Here is an 18366-nt window from a genome sequence, read left to right as displayed (position 1 = left end):
GATCTGGTACTGGTCCTCACTGTACTGTATCTCCATTCCTGTGTATTTTATTTTATTCCTCTTGTGTTACTATTTCATTTTCATCTTTAAACTCTGCATTGTTGGGAAGAGCTCGTAAGCAAGCAATTCACGATAACGTCTACACCAGTTGTATTTTGCGCTTTTGATTTGATTTGATTGAAGTTGATTTAACAAGTAACATCAATAAGGGATCATAGCTTTCACCTGGATCCACCTGGTTAGTCTAGTATGTCATGGAAGGAGCATGTTTTGTACACTCAGTGTATTTCCTTAAAGAAGCCTGTAGCATAAAGCATAAAACACACAACCAAATGCAATACAAGGGGAGTGTGTGCATACGTGCTTGTGTGCATGCAAGCATGTGCTTGCGTGTGTGTGCTTGTGTAAGCATACAACTGTAAGTGACAACATACAGCACCCCCACTATGAAACCTGCCAGGCCACCACCTTGGGTTATAATGATTTGCCCAACGTACCACAAACCCCCAAACCCTAAACTATAAGTGCTTGTAAACTAACTATCTGTGCTTGTAAACTATAATCGTAAAGTACATATATGCTTCAAAACTATAACTATATGTAAAGTGCCTCTATAAAGAACAGCTTTGCCTGTAGGTTTTTTGCATCTTATATAACTGTGATGGGCTCCAGTGATTCGCTAAGGGGCTCTATATTGCTGTAGATCAGTTATGGTGTAGGCCTACTGTTGTGCTGAGTTATTTTATTAGGCCCAAAATGTTCCTTCCCCATCCCCTCTGCTTCCCATGGACAAACACACACATGCAGCTGCATGATGACCTAGTCTCTCATTCATCACTCCTGCCACAGACCCCTTGGCTAATGGTGATTTCAAGACAACTGGGAACTCTGACAAAAAAACGAGGTCAAATCATGATGTCAGCGACCTACAGGTCAGAAGTCAGAGCTCTAGAAAGATGCCAGAGTTGCATCCATAGCTCGGTCTATGAATTTGAGATTGGTTAAATTTCTCCAGCCCATCCCTCATACTTTGACCGAAACAGAGACGAGAAAACATTTTGTTATTGTTTTAAGTGCTGATTGCCACTTTAAATACTTATATACTAATATATATATATATATAAAAATCAAACTCTTTGTAGCCCCCGAACTTTACCTGCCATCTGATTTTGCAGTTATTTGTGTTTTTTCTTCTTAAACTCATGGAATTCTGACAGGTCTAACCAGATTGGATGAGTTTAAGAATTATATTAATCAATCTAACAAAAACAGAGAAAGAAACACATTTCTGTACAAACACTGAACACGTGTTAATCTTGGAAAAAGAGGCAGCCCCACTTTATATCTGAAGGCTCTGGAATAAAATGTATAAACAAGTGATCTTATTTTTTGGTGGTCACACATGACCTAGAAAACTGTAATTCCAAGTCATAAGGGAAAGAGCTATTGCACATATTGATTGACCCATGCTAAATATCTGTGCTGTGGGCCTTCACTGAAGTTACAAACAACCATGATAAGCTATTGCACATTGCCCTGTCGACGTCTTTCTTTTAAGTAAACATGCACAGGGTAAAATAACACGTGTTCTTTGTGCTACATTTGCATTTATAGATGCAGAGAAAAAAGAGATCTATGCTGTGTTCATAACAACTGGGAACTTATACATCTGCATTGCTTGCTATTTGGGTTTTAGGCTGGGTTTATGTATAGTAAGTTGTGACATCTGCTGATGTCTCCGACTTCCGACTTCAGTACGTTCAAAACAACTGGAAACTCGGAAAAAAACGAGCGACTTGAAAAATAGTTTTGGACTGTCATCCAACTCGGAATTCCAATTCATGAACTGGGGCCTCTTTCTAGAGCTCCGACTTTCCGACCTGGGGATCATTGACGTCATGATTTGACATCGTTTTCCCTGAATTCCCAATTGTCATGAAACCACCATGTGTAAGAAGCAGGAGCAGGCGGATCTGTGTGTGACATCACTGCGCACCACACCCCTCTTTTGGCGTATAAAGGCAGACGTTTCACTGCTTCAAACACCAAATCTAGCCGAAGCGGTTGGTTGAGAAGGTGAATCTAAAATACAACTGCAATCACCAATAATCATGGCACCCGCTGGAGCTAAGAGGGTAAGTGGCGACTTAATATGAATTAACGTCATTATGGCTGTATACAATTGCATGCAGTCTTTTGCAGAACCTTTGCAGATGTGCTTTGTATTGCTTCAACTATTGAGAAGTTATTTGTGATAATGCGTAAGTTTTTATAACTATAAAACATTCTCACAAAACGTGTTTGATGGAACAATTGTGACTTCTACTTTAACTATATTCTGTAACTTTGTTTTAGAGAAGCGTTTCCCAACCACGGCCATAGGAGTTTTGGTGGATGAGTTAATAGTCTGAATCAACTGTGTTGTACTAATTTGGGTAACACTGCTAAATTTCAAGTGTCCCTCACCCACTGAAGTTGAAATGTTAAAATGGATAAGGGTTGAGGTTTACGGTAAGGACGTCCCAAGGATTCCTGATGGCACCGACCCTAGTTTACGGCTAGCTTATTTCATCCAGGGAGCTGTTATGCGTGTTAATTAAGCGTGCATATTTCATATTTGGAGAATGACCAACTAATTACGCAATGTTTGTGCAGAACATTCTGGAGCGCCTGGATGCAGGCGAAATTGTCATCGGGGATGGGGGCTTCGTATTCGCTCTGGAGAAGAGGGGATACGTGAAGGCGGGTCCCTGGACTCCTGAGGCCGCCGCAGAGCATCCTGAGGCTGGTAAAATGAGCGCGTTTATCTAATTGCTTGGCTACCTAGCCTGGACCATGCATCCGTCATGATACATAGCGGTTCGCGCAGCCTCTCGCCTACAACTTGTCCACCAGACGCACACTGTAAAGTAGTTAGTTCCGCTAACAACATTTTTGTGGAAATACTGTTATATTTTTAAGTTGTAAATAGTTTTTTGTCTTATGAACTTCATGTATTCTGAGCTATAACGATTGAAGTTACTTGAACATTAATATTTGTTGCAGTGAACATAGTGCCCCTAAAAAAGGTTAGTACTTTAAGTAGATGTTTTTCTAGTGTAAGTAGTTCTGATTACTCATTTTCAGTGGTGTCTTAATGTTTAGCCTCACATTGTTTTATGCATTTGAAGACTTGCCACTTGAACCCCCCTTGCCAGTCCTTCTTGGGCACCGTGCTCATTTCTCTAACGGTAACTGGTGGTAGAGCTGTACGCATTACAAGATGCTGCATTAGCTTCTGTTATGACGAGTGGGGCACATTACCTTGTTGATGGTGAGAATGGGTTGTCTCATTATTTAATGTCAGTTTTCCCAACGGTTTTGATATTGTTCATTATCAATTACACATCATAGCACAACAAACTGCTTAATACTATTTTAGAAATGTGTTTCTTTATTAACACTCTTAAACAACGTATGCTTATTGAAATGTTGAATTACCCCAAATCCCCCCAAAACAGAGCCATGTGGCACTAAATATTCTTAACTTGCAAAAAAGTATAAATAGTATCAAATATCAATCTGACTACTTTATTTTAAGTAAAGACAAACATAATACAGTCAAGTAAGAACAACTTATTTTATGAATGTTGGCCTGACTGTAAAATATTGAATAATCATAACTTGTGAACTCTACTTTAGATTAGCAGAACACAAGTAAATTGTTAATTACTCTATTACCTAATTTGTTAACAGTACTCAAACATTAAGTGATAACTCTTATTGACATGAGTTGGTACGACTTTTATGCTTAGAGTTCTACTGACTGTTGGAGTAGACACTACTAGTTACTTTTTACAGTGCACGTTTCAACCAGACGAGGCTGAGGGCATTAAGTCGAAGTTGTAAATACTTAGCCAAAAGCCGATTGCTCTTACTTCCAGTGCGACAGCTGCACCGTGAGTTCCTGCGGGCGGGGTCAAATGTCATGCAGACCTTCACCTTCTACGCCAGCGACGATAAGCTGGAGAACAGGGGTAATGCTCAGCGCTTCACAGTGAGTATCTGTCTGCTCTGTTGGGAAAGCTCAGGGGGGAATGAATAAGCATGCCAGACCCATGCTACTGAAATGACCTTTTAGCCAAATTGACCAATGACTGAAAGAGCTTATATAAATTAATCTACCTGTAAATCAGTTTACTATACGTTTCTCAACGCCTGTTCTGTTCAGCTCTACTATTTCCCAATGTGGTGTTTAGCCTACTTGGCAGGTTTCACAATAGTGATATAAAATACATTGTACTGTACCTCAAACTACATCAATAAGGTTGTACACTAATCAATGGCTGCACCAGGGTGCGCAAATCAACGAGGCTGCCTGTGACCTGGCAAGAGAGGTGGCCAATGAGGGTGACGCGATGGTGGCAGGTGGGGTCTCCCAGACCCCCTCATACCTGAGCTGCAAGAGCGAGGCTGAGGTCAAGGGTATCTTCAAGAGGCAGCTCAATGTCTTTGTCAAGAAGAATGTGGATTTCATGATTGCAGAGGTAGGAATGTGATGTTGTACATGCGTATAGCACATTTTCTTATACACAACATCTCATTTTGACCTGACCGTTTCTATGTTCAATGGATCCTCACTTGGACAATGCTGGTTTCTGTGTTTTGGGTCTTCACTTATTCACCCCATCTGTGTGTTTGTGCAGTACTTTGAGCATGTGGAGGAGGCAGAGTGGGCCGTGCAGGTGCTGAAAACCTCCGGGAAGCCAGTATGTGCCTCCCTGTGCATCGGCCCTGATGGAGACCTCAACGGTGTCAGCCCTGGGGATTGTGCTGTCAGGCTGGTCAAAGCTGGTATGGGACTTAATTTAACCATTAGATGTGCACACACACGTTTGTTTTACTATCCTTGTGGGGACCAAAAAATTGGAGCTTGAACTCTATTTCCTTAACCCTAATTGTAAGCCTAAAATAGCCTTTTCCTATTGGGGACCGGCGGCATGTCCCTTGTTTTATTATCCTTGTGAGGACTTCTGGTCCCCCACAAGGATAGTAAAAACAAAAACCGTGTCAATAGTGATATTGTCAAACTGTCATCTCACTCTATCTGCTTATAGGAGCCAATATTGTTGGCATCAACTGCCACTTTGACCCCATGACCTGTGTGAAGACTGTGAAGATGATGAAAGAGGGAGTGGAGAGGGCAGGGCTGAAGGCCCACTACATGGTGCAGCCTCTGGCCTACCACACGCCTGACTGCAACTGCCAGGGGTTCATCGATCTTCCAGAATTCCCCTTCGGTACACACACGATAACATCTCCATCGCAATCTCTCTCCTGCCCCGTAGTTGTGTTATTTTTCTCTTTCTTCCTTTCTTGCCTCCCCCCCCCAACTCCCTCTTTCTGACTACATTTCTCTCCCCCAGGTCTGGAGCCCAGGATTCTGACCAGGTGGGACATGCACAAGTACGCCAGAGAGGCCTTCAACGTTGGCATCCGTTTCATCGGTGGCTGCTGCGGCTTCGAGCCCTACCACATCAGGGCTGTGGCTGAGGAGCTGGCCACAGAGAGAGGCTACCTGCCCGCTGCCTCCGTCAAGCACGGCAACTGGGGTGCTGGCTTGGAGATGCACACCAAGCCCTGGGTCCGCGCCAGGTAACGAGACCGTATACACCACAAGGATACAAATTAATAAGATACCAGGAACCACAAAGGGGTCCAGTCCAAAATTACAAGAGTTAAATTATTTAACTCTAATTGGTACTATAAAACATATGAGGTTACTTACTACTGTAACATTTTAGTACCAGCTTATAACTACGTTTGGCGTATACATATGACCATCCTTCTCTTCCCCCAGGGCCCGTCGTGACTACTGGGAGAAGCTGAAGCCAGCATCCGGCCGTCCCAAGTGTCCCGCCATGTCCACCCCTGACAGCTGGGGTGTCACCAAAGGCCATGCTGACCTGATGCAGCACAAGGAGGCCACCAGCCTGGACGAGCTCAAGCCCCTGTTTGAGAAGGCAAAGGCCAACCACTGAGCATTCCTCCAACCAGCCAGGAGGATGCTGTTCTCTACTCGTGGGTGGTGTGTTGTGGTATTGTGTGAGAAAGGCAGAGGGAAGAGCTCCCACATATTCTAAGTTTACATACCAAAACTTATCAGATAAAGTCTTATTCTCCTGATTTCCAGGACCATCTTTTTGTCAACCAAAAGTAATTTTTCTTGTCATTTAGATTTGCACCACCTGTACATAGTGTAGCACCATCTTCTGTAATAATTATAGTAACATGTTATAGATTTCTCATTTCAAACTTGATATGTGCTTTACTTGGACAGAATGTTACAGTAGTCATCAAGCCAGTGATGCGTGGTGTTAGTGAAACAAACTAAAAAGTTGCTGTTGTGTCTACATGTCTCCAGAGTGTGCTGTTGATCTGGGGAGTAGTCATTACGCAGAGTCTGTTGCAAAACATTTAGCAACAACTGTTTACGCCAAACAACATTTGGCATCAAAACAAGTTTCTACTGGACAAATTCAGTTAGGTTTTGTTCTGCTTGCTTCATCATTTGTTTTTTTTTTAAACAGTTTCCGTTGCAAGAGATAATGACTACATCCCTGGTGCAATCGAAACCTAAGCCTATAAAGTGTTAACAAAACTACTGTGAACACAATGTTAGCTCTGAAGAATGTAGCCTAGTTCTGAACACAATCTAGTGCCAAATATTGTCTTACCAAATGGAAGTATTGACTTCAATACGGTTTTATTTAATAAACTTCCACGTGACCTTAATGTTTGACTTTTTATTGTATTTCTTATCAAAACATTAGACATGCAAATGTTTTCTGAAATAAAAAATAACCAAGTGTTAACAATTACAGTAAATTGTGACATCAAAATAGAAATGATTACATACAAGCAGTCATTCTACCCTTACAAAAAATGTCCTGCAGAAATATTCAATCATCTGAACAGTTTCTTTCACTGGCTGGGGCCCTCACCAACCGGCCATCTCGTTCATAGAGACTTATGTAATATGTCATTAAACAATCTCTGAACTGCACATAAAACAACTACATTTGCACTCCGTTCATCTCTATGCGTTGTGATACTGTAAATTTGTACATCCTCTGTAAATATTAGTATATCAACTGCTCATTCCCTTGCGGCTCTGTTCCTACATATTTTGTATGTAAATTCCTGTCTGTATTTTAGTTAATGTCAAGTACAGTGACATGCCTTTCTTGCTAGTGCTAACCCCAACAATGCAGTAATAACTAAGTAATTAACAATATAAATAAGGTAGAACCAACACACGATCTAGAAATATCAAAGTACACTATATACAGGGTCAGTTCCCGTACCATATTTACAGTGTGCAGGGATTGATAGATATGTAAGGTGACAAGGCATCAGGATATATGATAAAAAGTAGCAGCAGTGTTTATGATTGTGCGTAGAGTCAGTATAAATGCATGTGTGTGAGCAAATGATGGATGGAGTGAATGTGTGGAGTATCAGTGTACTTAGTGTGTAGGGCCCTGTGAGTGTGCAGAGACTTGACGCACAGGTACCGCTTGCCGTGTGGAAGCAGAGAACTGTCTATGGCTTAGGTGGTTGGAGTCTAACGATTTTCCGGGCCTTCCTTTCACACCGCCTGTTGGAGGTCCTGGATGGCAGGCATCTTGGCCCCAGTGATGTGCTGTCCACCCCACTCTCTGCAGCGCCATGCGATCGAGGGCAGTACTATTGCCATACTTAAGCAGTGAACAGGGAGTACAGGAGGGCACTAAGTACGCACCCCTGTGGGGCCCACGTGTTGAGGGTCAGCGTGGCAGAGTTGATGTTGCCTACCAGCACTTGGGGCAGACCATCAGAAAGTCCAGGATCCAGTTGCAGAGGAAGGTGTTCAGTCCCAGGGTCCTAAGCTTTATGTCGAGCTTGGAGGGGACACTGGTGTCGAACAGTATTCCTCTTATTTAGGTGGGTGAGGCCGGTATGGAGTGCAATTGAGATTGCCTCGTTGATGGATCTGTTGCGGTGGTATGCAAATTGGAGTGGGTCTGGGATGATGGAGTTGATGTGTGCCATAACAAGCCTCTCATAGCACTTGATGATTACAGGTGTGAGTGCTATGGGGTGGTAGTCATTGTGGTATGAAGACTTAGAGTCCTTAGATCAGCATTTCCCAAACTCGGTCCTCGGGACCCCAAGGGGTGCGAGTTTAGTTTTTTTGCCCTAACACTACACAGCTGATTCAAATTATAAAAGCTTGATGATTAGTTGAATCAGAGGTGTAGTGCTAGGGTAAAAACCAAAACGTGGACCGAGATTGGGAAACCCTGCCTTAGAGTTCTTGTCTCTAAATGTTGTCTGTCACTAGCAGCACCATATTAACAAGTAAAATTCTGAGTATGTGTAAATATACTTGACGAATTAAGGTAATTTTGATTCCTGCAGTAATTACCATATCCTGCAGGAATATCAAAAATCCAGGACTGAGTTTGGGAAAACATGATTTAGCAGACGCTCTTAACCCTAATTGCGCCTGTAAGTCGCTCTGGATAAGTGCCCTGCTCAAGGGCTCATCGGCAGATTTGTTTTACCTAGTATTGTCAGTGATTCGAATCAGCAACCTTTTGGTTACTGGCCCAAAGCTTCTAACTGCTAGGCTACCTGCCACCCGTTCACAAAAGCAAAAATTCCTCCAGGAAATGTATCGTTTAGTTTTCAGAATGATTTATATATTTTTGTTATGCAATTTGTTACATGGTAGGCTATCTCTACCTAACTGCCATATGTGACTGCTTGGTTTAGAGTAGACTAGAGCAGTTTAACTGCATACATTTTAGAGACAAAGTATGCCATCAAGTGGACAAAATGGAAATCACCTTGTAGTATACTACTGTGAAATAAACTATCATCTGTAGGTGGCAGTGTTGGACCATCTGGCCCACTATCATCCCCAGTAGGCTTCAGTATCATCATAACAAACAATGACTGTATCAAAGGCAAAAGCAGCAAGTAAAAACGAATTAATTCATGATTTACAAAATATATTGTAGCTTAATGACCAAAAGTTTGTTTGTACCATGTTTTGTTTTGCTACCATGCTGTGCTGCTGCCATGTTGTGCTGCTACCATTTGTTGTCATGTGGTGTTGCTACCATGCTGTGTTGTCATGTGTTGCTTCCATGCTATGTTGTCTTAAGTCTTTATGTAGTGTTGTCTTGTCGTGATGTGTGTTTTGTCCTATATTTTTATTTTTAATCCCAGCCCCTGTCCCTGCAGGAGGCCTTTCGCCTTTTGACAGGCCGTCATTGTAAATAAGAATGTGCTCTTAACTGACTTTCCTAGTTAAATAAAGAACAAAATAAAGAAAAAAGAAAAGTGGAAACGTCTGTCATTTAATTAAACACCTCCCAAATAAACAAAACAGATGTTCAATGGTGAGTCCTCAAAACATCAAATGAGAGTAACCTAACCATTCAGTTGATTCTGTCACTGGCAACAAATGGTCTGAAGTCAATGAAATATGTATCTTTTGATTTGAGTATTTAACAAATTGTCACCACCATGCTTGTTGCTATGACGCTATTATGTCATGGTGCCTTTATTATTATTTTATGTATTAGTTCAATGCAGGCCTATATGCTACATTGACAGAGTGAAAATTGTATGAGCACAAATTATTACTTGCCAGGGCAAGTACTAGTTGTGTTATGCATGATTTATAACACATGAATAAAGGTTTATATTAAAAGTGATTTGATTAAAATAAATAGGGATTTGTAGGCTACATTTGACATTTTTTGTTGTTAATTTCTGCGTCACCACGTCCACTGCGTGTCCCACGTGCAGATGTTTAGGTCCTCGTGCAGAACTACGTCACAACACTTCGCAGTTGGAAGAAAAACGTTTGAAAGAGGTAAAGATGCGACATCAAAACAACAATTTGTCGAGTGGAACAGAGGGACATCTCGTGGATAATATCCACCGGTTGTCTTTGGACTATTAACAATCTAGAAACAGTAAAGACAGTATTTCCGAACATTTCAGAAAGGTGGTTTGTTCAGAAAATCCCCCCCGGGTTTGACAGCACAGCAGCTCTCAACCATTTCACGGCTTGTAAACAGATCCTCACACGTGACGATGGGAACCGCGGTTGTGCATTGTCTGTAGTCGCACAAAGGGAGCCATCCAGCGCATGTAGCAGGCTGGTGAGCGAGGCAGGTGGAGAGATGACTAGCCTGCCAATTTACGATAATAAGTCGACTCTTACGCTTTTCGTGTCTGTTTTGTTCTTATGGATGTAGGCAAGCTTTTTACGGAAATATTTCCTTTACTTGATGTCTGATTTTAGGAAAATCTGCGCAACGTTCAGAGGGTAATCAACTCAAAGCTTGTACACAAAGCTAGCCGCGGCTGGTTTTCTGTAATATTTTTGGTTAACGTAGCTAGCTAGCTAGCCTTTTTAGCTTCAACGGCGAACTGTAAAAAAGGGGTATTTGTGTGTGAGCTCACTAGCTCCGTTTTTACTGGCTGGATGAGATGTCATTCATGATGGAGGATTCTGTAGAGTCGGACTGGGTGGCCGTTCGACCAAATGTTTTCGACGAAAAGGAAAGACACAAATTCATTTTCATCGTCGCTTGGAACGAGATCGAGGGAAAGTTCGCCATAACCTGCCACAATAGAACAGTACAGAAACGGACAGCGTTTCGGGATTCGCTATTGGAAACTGTCGAATGCGACCTCGTATCCCCCCCCGTCACCGTCAAACTAGCCCCCGAGGCAGACAAACACAAAACTCCAATAAAAAGTCCTACCAAAAAGAAAGATGACATCTCCACATTGGTTAAAGTTAGATGTAACGTCAGCCCGAAAGAAATAAAAACGACAAAGAGCCCCATTCGAGAGAGAACTGCGGCGGTGGGTTCCTCGTCAAGGCCAGCCGAGAGTGTTATCAAAACACTGGGGTCGTGGGACATCGTGTCCTGCAAGGCGACCGACATTGAGGTCCTGGAACCAGCGGATGTCCCTAGTTTGCCTCGCTCCCCGGATGATGGCGACGGAGAGGAGTCGGACAGCAGCCGAGAGGGCTACAGCTGGGCCGGGCTATTCTCCTTCCAGGACGTCCGGGCAGCCCACGTTCAACTCTGCGCGGTCAACTCGGACCTGGAGCCCTGTCTGCCCCCCTTCCCTGAGGAGCCGGTGGGCATGTGGACGGTGCTTTTCGGGGCCCCGGAGGTGTCCCAACGGGAAACGGATGCCCTGTGTTACCAACTCCAGGTGTACCTGGGCCATGCTCTAGACACCTGTGGCTGGAAGATCCTTGCCCAGGTTCTTTTTACGGAGAGTGATGACTCAGAAGAGTACTATGAGAGTTTGAGTGAGCTGAGACAGAAGGGTTATGAGGATGCTCTCCAGAGGGCCAAGAAACGTCTCCAAGAGGTAAATTAAACTTCACTCCTGTCTCTCAGCACCCATGTTTTATTGGGGAATAGCTAAACGTTGTGAACAACCAGTCTCCAGACAAAAATAACAAGTGTAGCTACATTAATCCTCAACTGTTCTGCATGACTAACACTAGAAAATTGCTGCCATAAATTTTGAATAACACAAGAGAATTGATTTCATGCCATCATATTATCATCATCATTCTGGTCTCACAATGAAGAGTTGTTAGTGTTTCACATGAAAGGAGAATGCCTGGAGAAATTCCTGACACTCTTTACTGTGTTTACAATTGTGTTAAGCTGGCATTACTGTACATTACTGTATACACACACACACACTGTGTCCATGGGCCGATGAGATCCAAAATGCATGTCAGGGTCACCCAACCACATGGTCGTCTCTCCCCCTCTCTCTCAATTCAATTCAAAGGGTTTTATTGGCATGGGGAACATGCATTGCCAAAGCAAGTGAAATGGATAATGATCAAAAGTGAAATAAACATCTGTTGCTCTAAACTCCACAGTCCCAGGCCTGTAATATGATCCTGCCCTGACAATCCAGTTGGCTTGCTAGGTGGAGTGGAGTCCATGGTTATAGTTGGATAATGGGGTATGGGTCCACCACACTTGAGTCATGCAGTTCAGCAAACTTAGTTTGAATGTTATCATTTGAATGGCTACTATGATGACAAGAAAGGACAATCAACATTTTAGTAACAAAGACCAGTGCCTATATGGGGGTGGATGGTAAAGCTCCTCCTTTAGGGCAGCTCCTACTATCACCCTGTTATAATCGTCATTGTTATTGTAAGTGCTAGGGCACGCTTTATATAAAAACTATCCGCTCCTGCTTCTCTCTCTTATCTCTCCATCCCCATATGTCTGTCTTCACAATCTCTCTGTCATAGTGTGTGTGTTTTGATTTTTCAATACCGATATCAATTATTGGAGGACTAAAAAAAGCTGATATCGATTTAATCGACCAATTTTTATTTTTATTTTTTAAATCACATTTTTATTTTTTATTTTGTATTTTTTTAAATGTATATATTTGTAATAATGTGTTACGGCTGGCTGAAGGACTGGACCAAGGTGCAGCATGGTAAGCGTACATGTTCTCTTTATTAAAAAATTACGGCGACAAAACGAAGAACAAAAACCAAACCGTGAAGCTTTGGGCTATGTGCCCTGAACAAAGACAAAATTAACTTCCTACAAAACAGGTGGGGGAAAAGGATTCCTAAGTATGGTTCTCAATCAGAGACAACGATAGACAGCTGCCTCTGATTGAGAACCATACCCGGCCAAACACATAGAAATAGAAATTCATAGAACATAGACTACCCACCCAAATCACACCCTGACCAAACCAAAATAGACACATAAAACGCTCTCAACGGTCAGGGCGTGACATAATGACAATTACAACAATACTGAATGAACAATGAACACTTTTATATTAACTTAATATAATACATAAATAAAATCCATTTAATCTCAAATAAATAATGAAACATGCTCAATTTGGTTTAAATAATGCAAAAAAACACAGTGTTGGAAAAGAAAGTAAAAGTGCAATATGTGCCATGTAAAAAAGCTCACTTTTAAGTTCCTTGCTCAGAACATGAGAACATATGAAAGCTGGTGGTTCAATATTCCCAGTTAAGAAGTTTTAGGTTGTAGTTATTATAGCAATTATGACGCGTCAACTATTTCTCTCTATATCATTTGTATTTCATATACCTTTGACTATTGGATGTTCTAATAGGCACTTTAGTATTGCCAGCCTAATCTCAGGAGTTGATAGGCTTGAAGTCATAAACAGTGCTGTGAGCAAGCATTGCTAAGAGCTGCTGGAAAACGCAGTAAAGTTTGCATGAATGCTTACGAGCCTGCTGCCGCTCAGTCAGACTGCTCTATCAAATCGTAGACTTAATTATAAAATAATTAACACAGAAATTCCAGCCATTAATATGGTCAAATTCAGAAACTATCATTTCAAAAACGAAACGTTTATTCTTTCAGTGAAATACGGAACCGTTTCGTATTTTATCGAACGGGCGGCAACCCTAAGTCTAAATATTACTGTTACATTGCACAACCTTCAATGTTATGTCATAATTATGTAAAATTCTGGCAAATTAGTTTGCAACGAGCCAGGTGGCCCAAACTGTTGCATATATCCTGACTCTGCGTGCAATGAACGCAAAAGAAGTGACACAATTTCCTAGTTAATATTGCCTGCTAACATGAATTTATTTTAACTAAATATGCAGGTTTAAAAAAATATACTTCTGTGTATTGATTTTAAGAAAGGCATTGATGTTAATGGTTAGGTACATTCGTGCAACAATTGTGCTTTTTTTCCGCGAATGCGCTTTTGTTAAATCCTCCCCCATTTGGCGAAGTAGGCTGCGATTCGATAAAAAATGTACAGGCACCGCATTGATTATATGCGACGCAGGACATGCTAGTTAACCTCTCTAGGGTACGTGGGTAGCGTCCCACCTCGTCAACAGCCAGTGAAACTGCAGGGCACCATATTCAAAACAACAGAAATCCCATAATTAAAATTCCTCAAACATACATGTATTTTACACCATTTTAAAGATACACTTGCTGTAAATCCAGCCACAGTGTCCGATTTCAAAAAGGCTTTACGACGAAAGCACACCAACTATTATGTTTTGTGAGTGCCTATTCACAGAATAACACAGCCATTTTTCCAGCCAAAGAGAGGATTTACAAAATGCAGAAATATAGATAAAATTAATCACTAATCTTTGATGATCTTCATCAAATGACACTCATAGGACTTCATGTTACACAATACATGTATGTTTTGTTCGGTGAAGTTCATATTTATATTCAAAAATCTGAGTTTACATTGGCGCATTGTGGTCAGATATGCATTGTCTCAAACAAACATCCGGTGAAAGTGCAGAGAGCCACGTAAAATGACAGAAATACTCATCATAAACATTGATAAACTATACAAGTGTTTTCATGGAAATATAGATAAACTTCTCCTTATTGCAACCGCTGTGTCAGATTTCAAAAACGCTTTACGGCGAAAGCACACTTTGTGATTATGTTAGCTAGCCATAGAAACGCATACAGCCATTTTCCAACCAAGGAGTGTCACAAAAGTCAGAAATAGCATTCAAATTAATCACATACATTTGATGATCTTCACCTGGCACTCCCAGGTCTCCATGTTAGACAATAAATGTTTGTTTTGTTCGACAATGTCCCTCTATATGAGCAAAAACCTCCTTTTTGTTTGCGCGTTTTGTCCAGTAATCAGAAGAATGCAGAAGGCACTAATTCCAGGCCGAAACGTTTTTAAAAAGTACAATAAAAGTTAGTAGAAACATGCCAAATGATGTTTAAAATCATTCCTCCGGATGTTTTTGTCATTAATAATAAATCATATTTCAACCGGACAAAAGCTTCATCAATAGGAAAGGAGAAACAAGAAAGGCGAGTTCACGATCAGGGCGCATGGCTGATGAATGGAAATTTCCATTGGTCACCGATTGAAAGTGCTGTATCTCCCTCATTTTTCAGAGTAAAAGCCTGAAACAATGCCTAAAGACTGGCCACATGTAGAGGAAGCCACAGAGCTCGTGAACTGGGTCCTAAGTCTTTGTATGGTGGATAGGCTTTCAATGGAAAAACAGGCTTTCTGGTTGGATTTTCCTCGGGTTTTTGCCTGCCATATCAGTTCTGTTATACTCACAGACATTATTTTAACAGTTTTGGAAACTTTTAGAGTGTTTTCTATCAAAATCTACTAATTATATGCATATCCTATCTTCTGGGACTAATTGGTCTTTTGACCATTCAGATCAGCTCTTTTGCCAGTAATTGGGCAAAATATCAGAATTGGGCTGCCTGTGGCGCCTATCCAAACTTGGGTAGGGAACGGAACGAGTGTGCTTGCGTACTCCCTTTTAAAGCAAGAAAAAAGCTGCAATAGTACTGAATGTCTTGAGATCTTGAGATGCTGTAGCCAGTATACACTTCCTCAAAATAGTCAAAAGTAATCAAAGAGAACTCAAGAAAGTGGTTCGTGACCTAAAAGAATGCACCACCAGGGGTCATATTAACAGAAAAGATAATATGCATTAGACATATCTTGTGACTGCAGATCTAAAATGCTTTTTTATTGTACTTTCTGCTAATTTTGTGCTTTATTTGCACTTCTTCACTCGAGATGAGAATTCACATACGGGGCATTCTATCAGCACACAGTGCTCTGACTGATGTGTAGCTACTTTTCTGTGGTGCTTTTCTCAGTGTAGCCTACTTTTGTCTGGTAAAATGCAAGATTAACTTCAAACAAAACATTAGGAAATATCCTGTCCACTTTCTTTCTATGATCAACGTTACAAATATGATGGCCTTGCGTAGTTTCTGCCCACTTTCCTTCTATGATAAACATTGCAAATTTGATGGCCTTGCATAGTTTCTGGCCAAAATACCTTGCTTTTTCATTGTAAGCTGATTTGCTTGTGTGGCTGCTAGCCAAATAGCGTTGCACTTAAGCTACAGTATTTTCTGCCTAATGTATTTTCTGTGAAGGAAAACTTTAATTCCAAGCCCCTGATCACACTATTGAAGCAAAAAAACACGGTTGACTTTCAATATATAACTCAGGTGAATGGTTTAAAATGTAGATTTGTTTGATGTTCTGTAACATTACACATATTGGTACCAAACCGTTTGGTACAGGGACCTCCTTTCGGTCTACACTGTGAACCCAAATGAATACATATTTCAAAAATGTAAACGCTATGCCATTGACTCTTGATTAAATCTGAGCTATTAGGCTATTCTGTTAAAACAACTAGAGCATATGTGCACTTTGTAATAAAAATGTGGATCTTAACTGCTGCATTTCAAACTATCCTTTTGAGTCGCAGCCGGGAACTGTCCCACTGGGCACACATTGGTTGAATCAATGTTGTTTTGACGTCATTTCCAACGTGGAATAGACGTTGAATTGACGTCTGTGCCCAGTGGGGTACGATGGTGAGAATTTTAAGCCAGAATTGGAGGATCCTCCATAGTTTAAATCTCCAGTTTGTGAACATTTTGGCTTCAGAGTAGATCACAATGGCGATGGACAGAGAGTTGTGGATAAAATGTTGACAGTATGTTGCCACTGCTCAACAATAATGGCCTATGCAGCTCCCAACACCTCAAACATGTTGACACATTTACGCTGACAGTATTCCTAGCACCGGAGCAAGGCGGAAATGCAAAGAAACAACAGCACAACATCGTCTCCCCTCTGTATTCAAGCAGCCCTTCACAGCTGATTGTAATAGAGAGAAGAAATGGTATGCTGCGGACAAAGACAGTACAGTATGCTTTTCATGAGAGTGGCGCTTAGCTTGTTGTTGTCGCCCAATCACAAGTCATCAAAGAGGCCCTACAGTCATAGAGCCTCTGTGTGGCAAAGAAAGTTAGGAGATTATTCAATCAATGAAGGACTGGCCCAACATTTTTTTTTATCTTGGTCGACCAAGAGTGACCATTTTAAATGTTAAAAGATGTATTTTTCCATATATAGACAAACCCTAAGTGTTTTAATAAAATCAACTATATCTAGGCTACTGAGCTTGTCTGATGCCTTAAGCACACTGTGATGTAAATAATTAGACACGCAAATTACTGAAGGGAGCCAAATTACTGAAGGGAGCCAGAGATCCAGTTATGATTTTCATATGCACATTTTCGTGGAATCGTTTTATTCAATTTATAATAAAGTCTTTGTACCTCAATAATTATCATTTGTTTAATCAAAATTCTAATGGCCAACTATGTAAAAAATAATCTACATAAAGCCAACAAATAAAAACATTGCAGCCTGCAGGTTGAAAATATTCTGATTAAAAAAATAAATATCCTATAAATCACATTGTCTACTCATGGCCTGTCTGCAAGAAACTTGAAGCATTGTATCAACTATCAACTTGGTCTGGCCTGAAGCTGGCACTAGCAAACTTGCAAAATTGTAGAAAATATTCTTGGCCTTCAGAGTTTCCTGTGCCAGTGAGCTCCTGACAGACACAGCTGTAGGCTATTTGCGCAAGGGATAAGAAGTAATCAGGTAGGCCGATTTTATGACGTTTCCACCGGATCAGAGCATTACATTTTTTCCCTCCTTTCACACAAGTGGTTATCGAAAGAGAACTGGAAATATTTTTCAAATAGGCTACGTTGAGGAACTATTGTCATTCTCAATGGATGTAAAAACAGACTTTGCTTACTTGCTGTTTGAGGTGAATAAGAAATTACTTTGAGAAGCTCCACAGTGGTGGTGAGTTAAGACAATCAGAAATACTATCAGATCCCCATATGGGAACATTTATAGGCCTATATTTTTGTGCCGGTTGCCTAGGCCTACTTCTATGCGTAATCGGGGGCGCACCCTTAATCAACATTGACAGGAGCGCTTCAAACAAAAGACAATTCATAAATTGGCAACTTGTAAATGGAATGAAATACACCAAAACGTGTTCCTCAGAAATGTAGCCTAGGTTGTGTGGTCCGCAAACAACGTGTCCACTCCGACAATGAGAACGATAAAAGACTGTAATAATAATCATATATTGAATGCATTAACAGAAATTACCGTAACTAAACAAACAATGTAGATAAACAATTATGGGATTTAACGGTAAATGTGATACTGTTGTGCCATCCCGCGGCCTCCACAATGGATTTGTCTACTCAGACCAGACAGGTGTGAATCCGACAGGTGTCTCGTGCTATAAAAAAATGAAAATATATTTGTGACTGCTCGACTAAAAAAATATTGGTCGACCAGTCGACTAAATGGGGTCAGCCCTAAGACCCAATGTGGGGTTGCCTGATTTTAAAATGGGGTTGCCTGATTTGAAAATGCGGTCGC

The 18366-nt window shown here is 41.1% G+C and overlaps 2 protein-coding genes across 3 annotated transcripts in view; both read left to right on the top strand.

Moving 5' to 3' along the window:
* The first annotated feature begins 1573 nt into the window (after window positions 1-1573).
* On the top strand, window positions 1574-9379 carry LOC139408525 (betaine-homocysteine methyltransferase). Of its 2 annotated transcripts, XR_011634298.1 has the most exons (9): window positions 1574-2135; window positions 2656-2788; window positions 3924-4036; window positions 4335-4526; window positions 4686-4833; window positions 5097-5279; window positions 5406-5634; window positions 5840-6474; window positions 6958-9379. XR_011634298.1 is itself a non-coding variant. In XM_071152514.1 (8 exons), the coding sequence occupies exons 1-8, from the start codon at window positions 2112-2114 to the stop codon at window positions 6018-6020; spliced, it is 1203 nt and encodes a 400-aa protein (XP_071008615.1). In that variant the 5' UTR covers window positions 1980-2111; the 3' UTR covers window positions 6021-6770. The 2 variants fall into 2 exon arrangements, 1 of the variants encoding a protein (XP_071008615.1); XM_071152514.1 differs by lacking the exon at window positions 6958-9379 and having other exon boundaries at window positions 1980-2135; window positions 5840-6770.
* Window positions 9380-9862: 483 nt separating this feature from the next.
* Window positions 9863-18366, top strand: part of LOC139408543 (junction mediating and regulatory protein, p53 cofactor) — a 56714-nt gene continuing 48210 nt past the window's right edge. Inside the window, exon 1 of the mRNA XM_071152553.1 lies at window positions 9863-11436. Coding sequence (XP_071008654.1) covers window positions 10534-11436 — 903 coding nt within the window. The 5' untranslated portion in view covers window positions 9863-10533. The remainder of the gene's footprint in view (window positions 11437-18366) is intronic.

Source organism: Oncorhynchus clarkii, chromosome 5, assembly GCF_045791955.1.
Source record: "Oncorhynchus clarkii lewisi isolate Uvic-CL-2024 chromosome 5, UVic_Ocla_1.0, whole genome shotgun sequence".
In the NCBI taxonomy this organism is placed as follows: domain Eukaryota; kingdom Metazoa; phylum Chordata; class Actinopteri; order Salmoniformes; family Salmonidae; genus Oncorhynchus; species Oncorhynchus clarkii.
This window is presented reverse-complemented; position numbering and strand designations above follow the sequence as displayed.

What these genes read in the sequence shown, in the direction of transcription:
- LOC139408525 (XM_071152514.1), top strand. Translation starts at nt 2,112, where the DNA reads ATGGCACCCGCTGGAGCTAAGAGG. An exon ending in CACCCGCTGGAGCTAAGAGG is followed by an intron (nt 2,136 to 2,655) that starts GTAAGTGGCGAC and finishes ATGTTTGTGCAG; the next exon opens with AACATTCTGGAGCGCCTGGA. An exon ending in AAGCCCTGGGTCCGCGCCAG is followed by an intron (nt 5,635 to 5,839) that starts GTAACGAGACCG and finishes CTCTTCCCCCAG; the next exon opens with GGCCCGTCGTGACTACTGGG.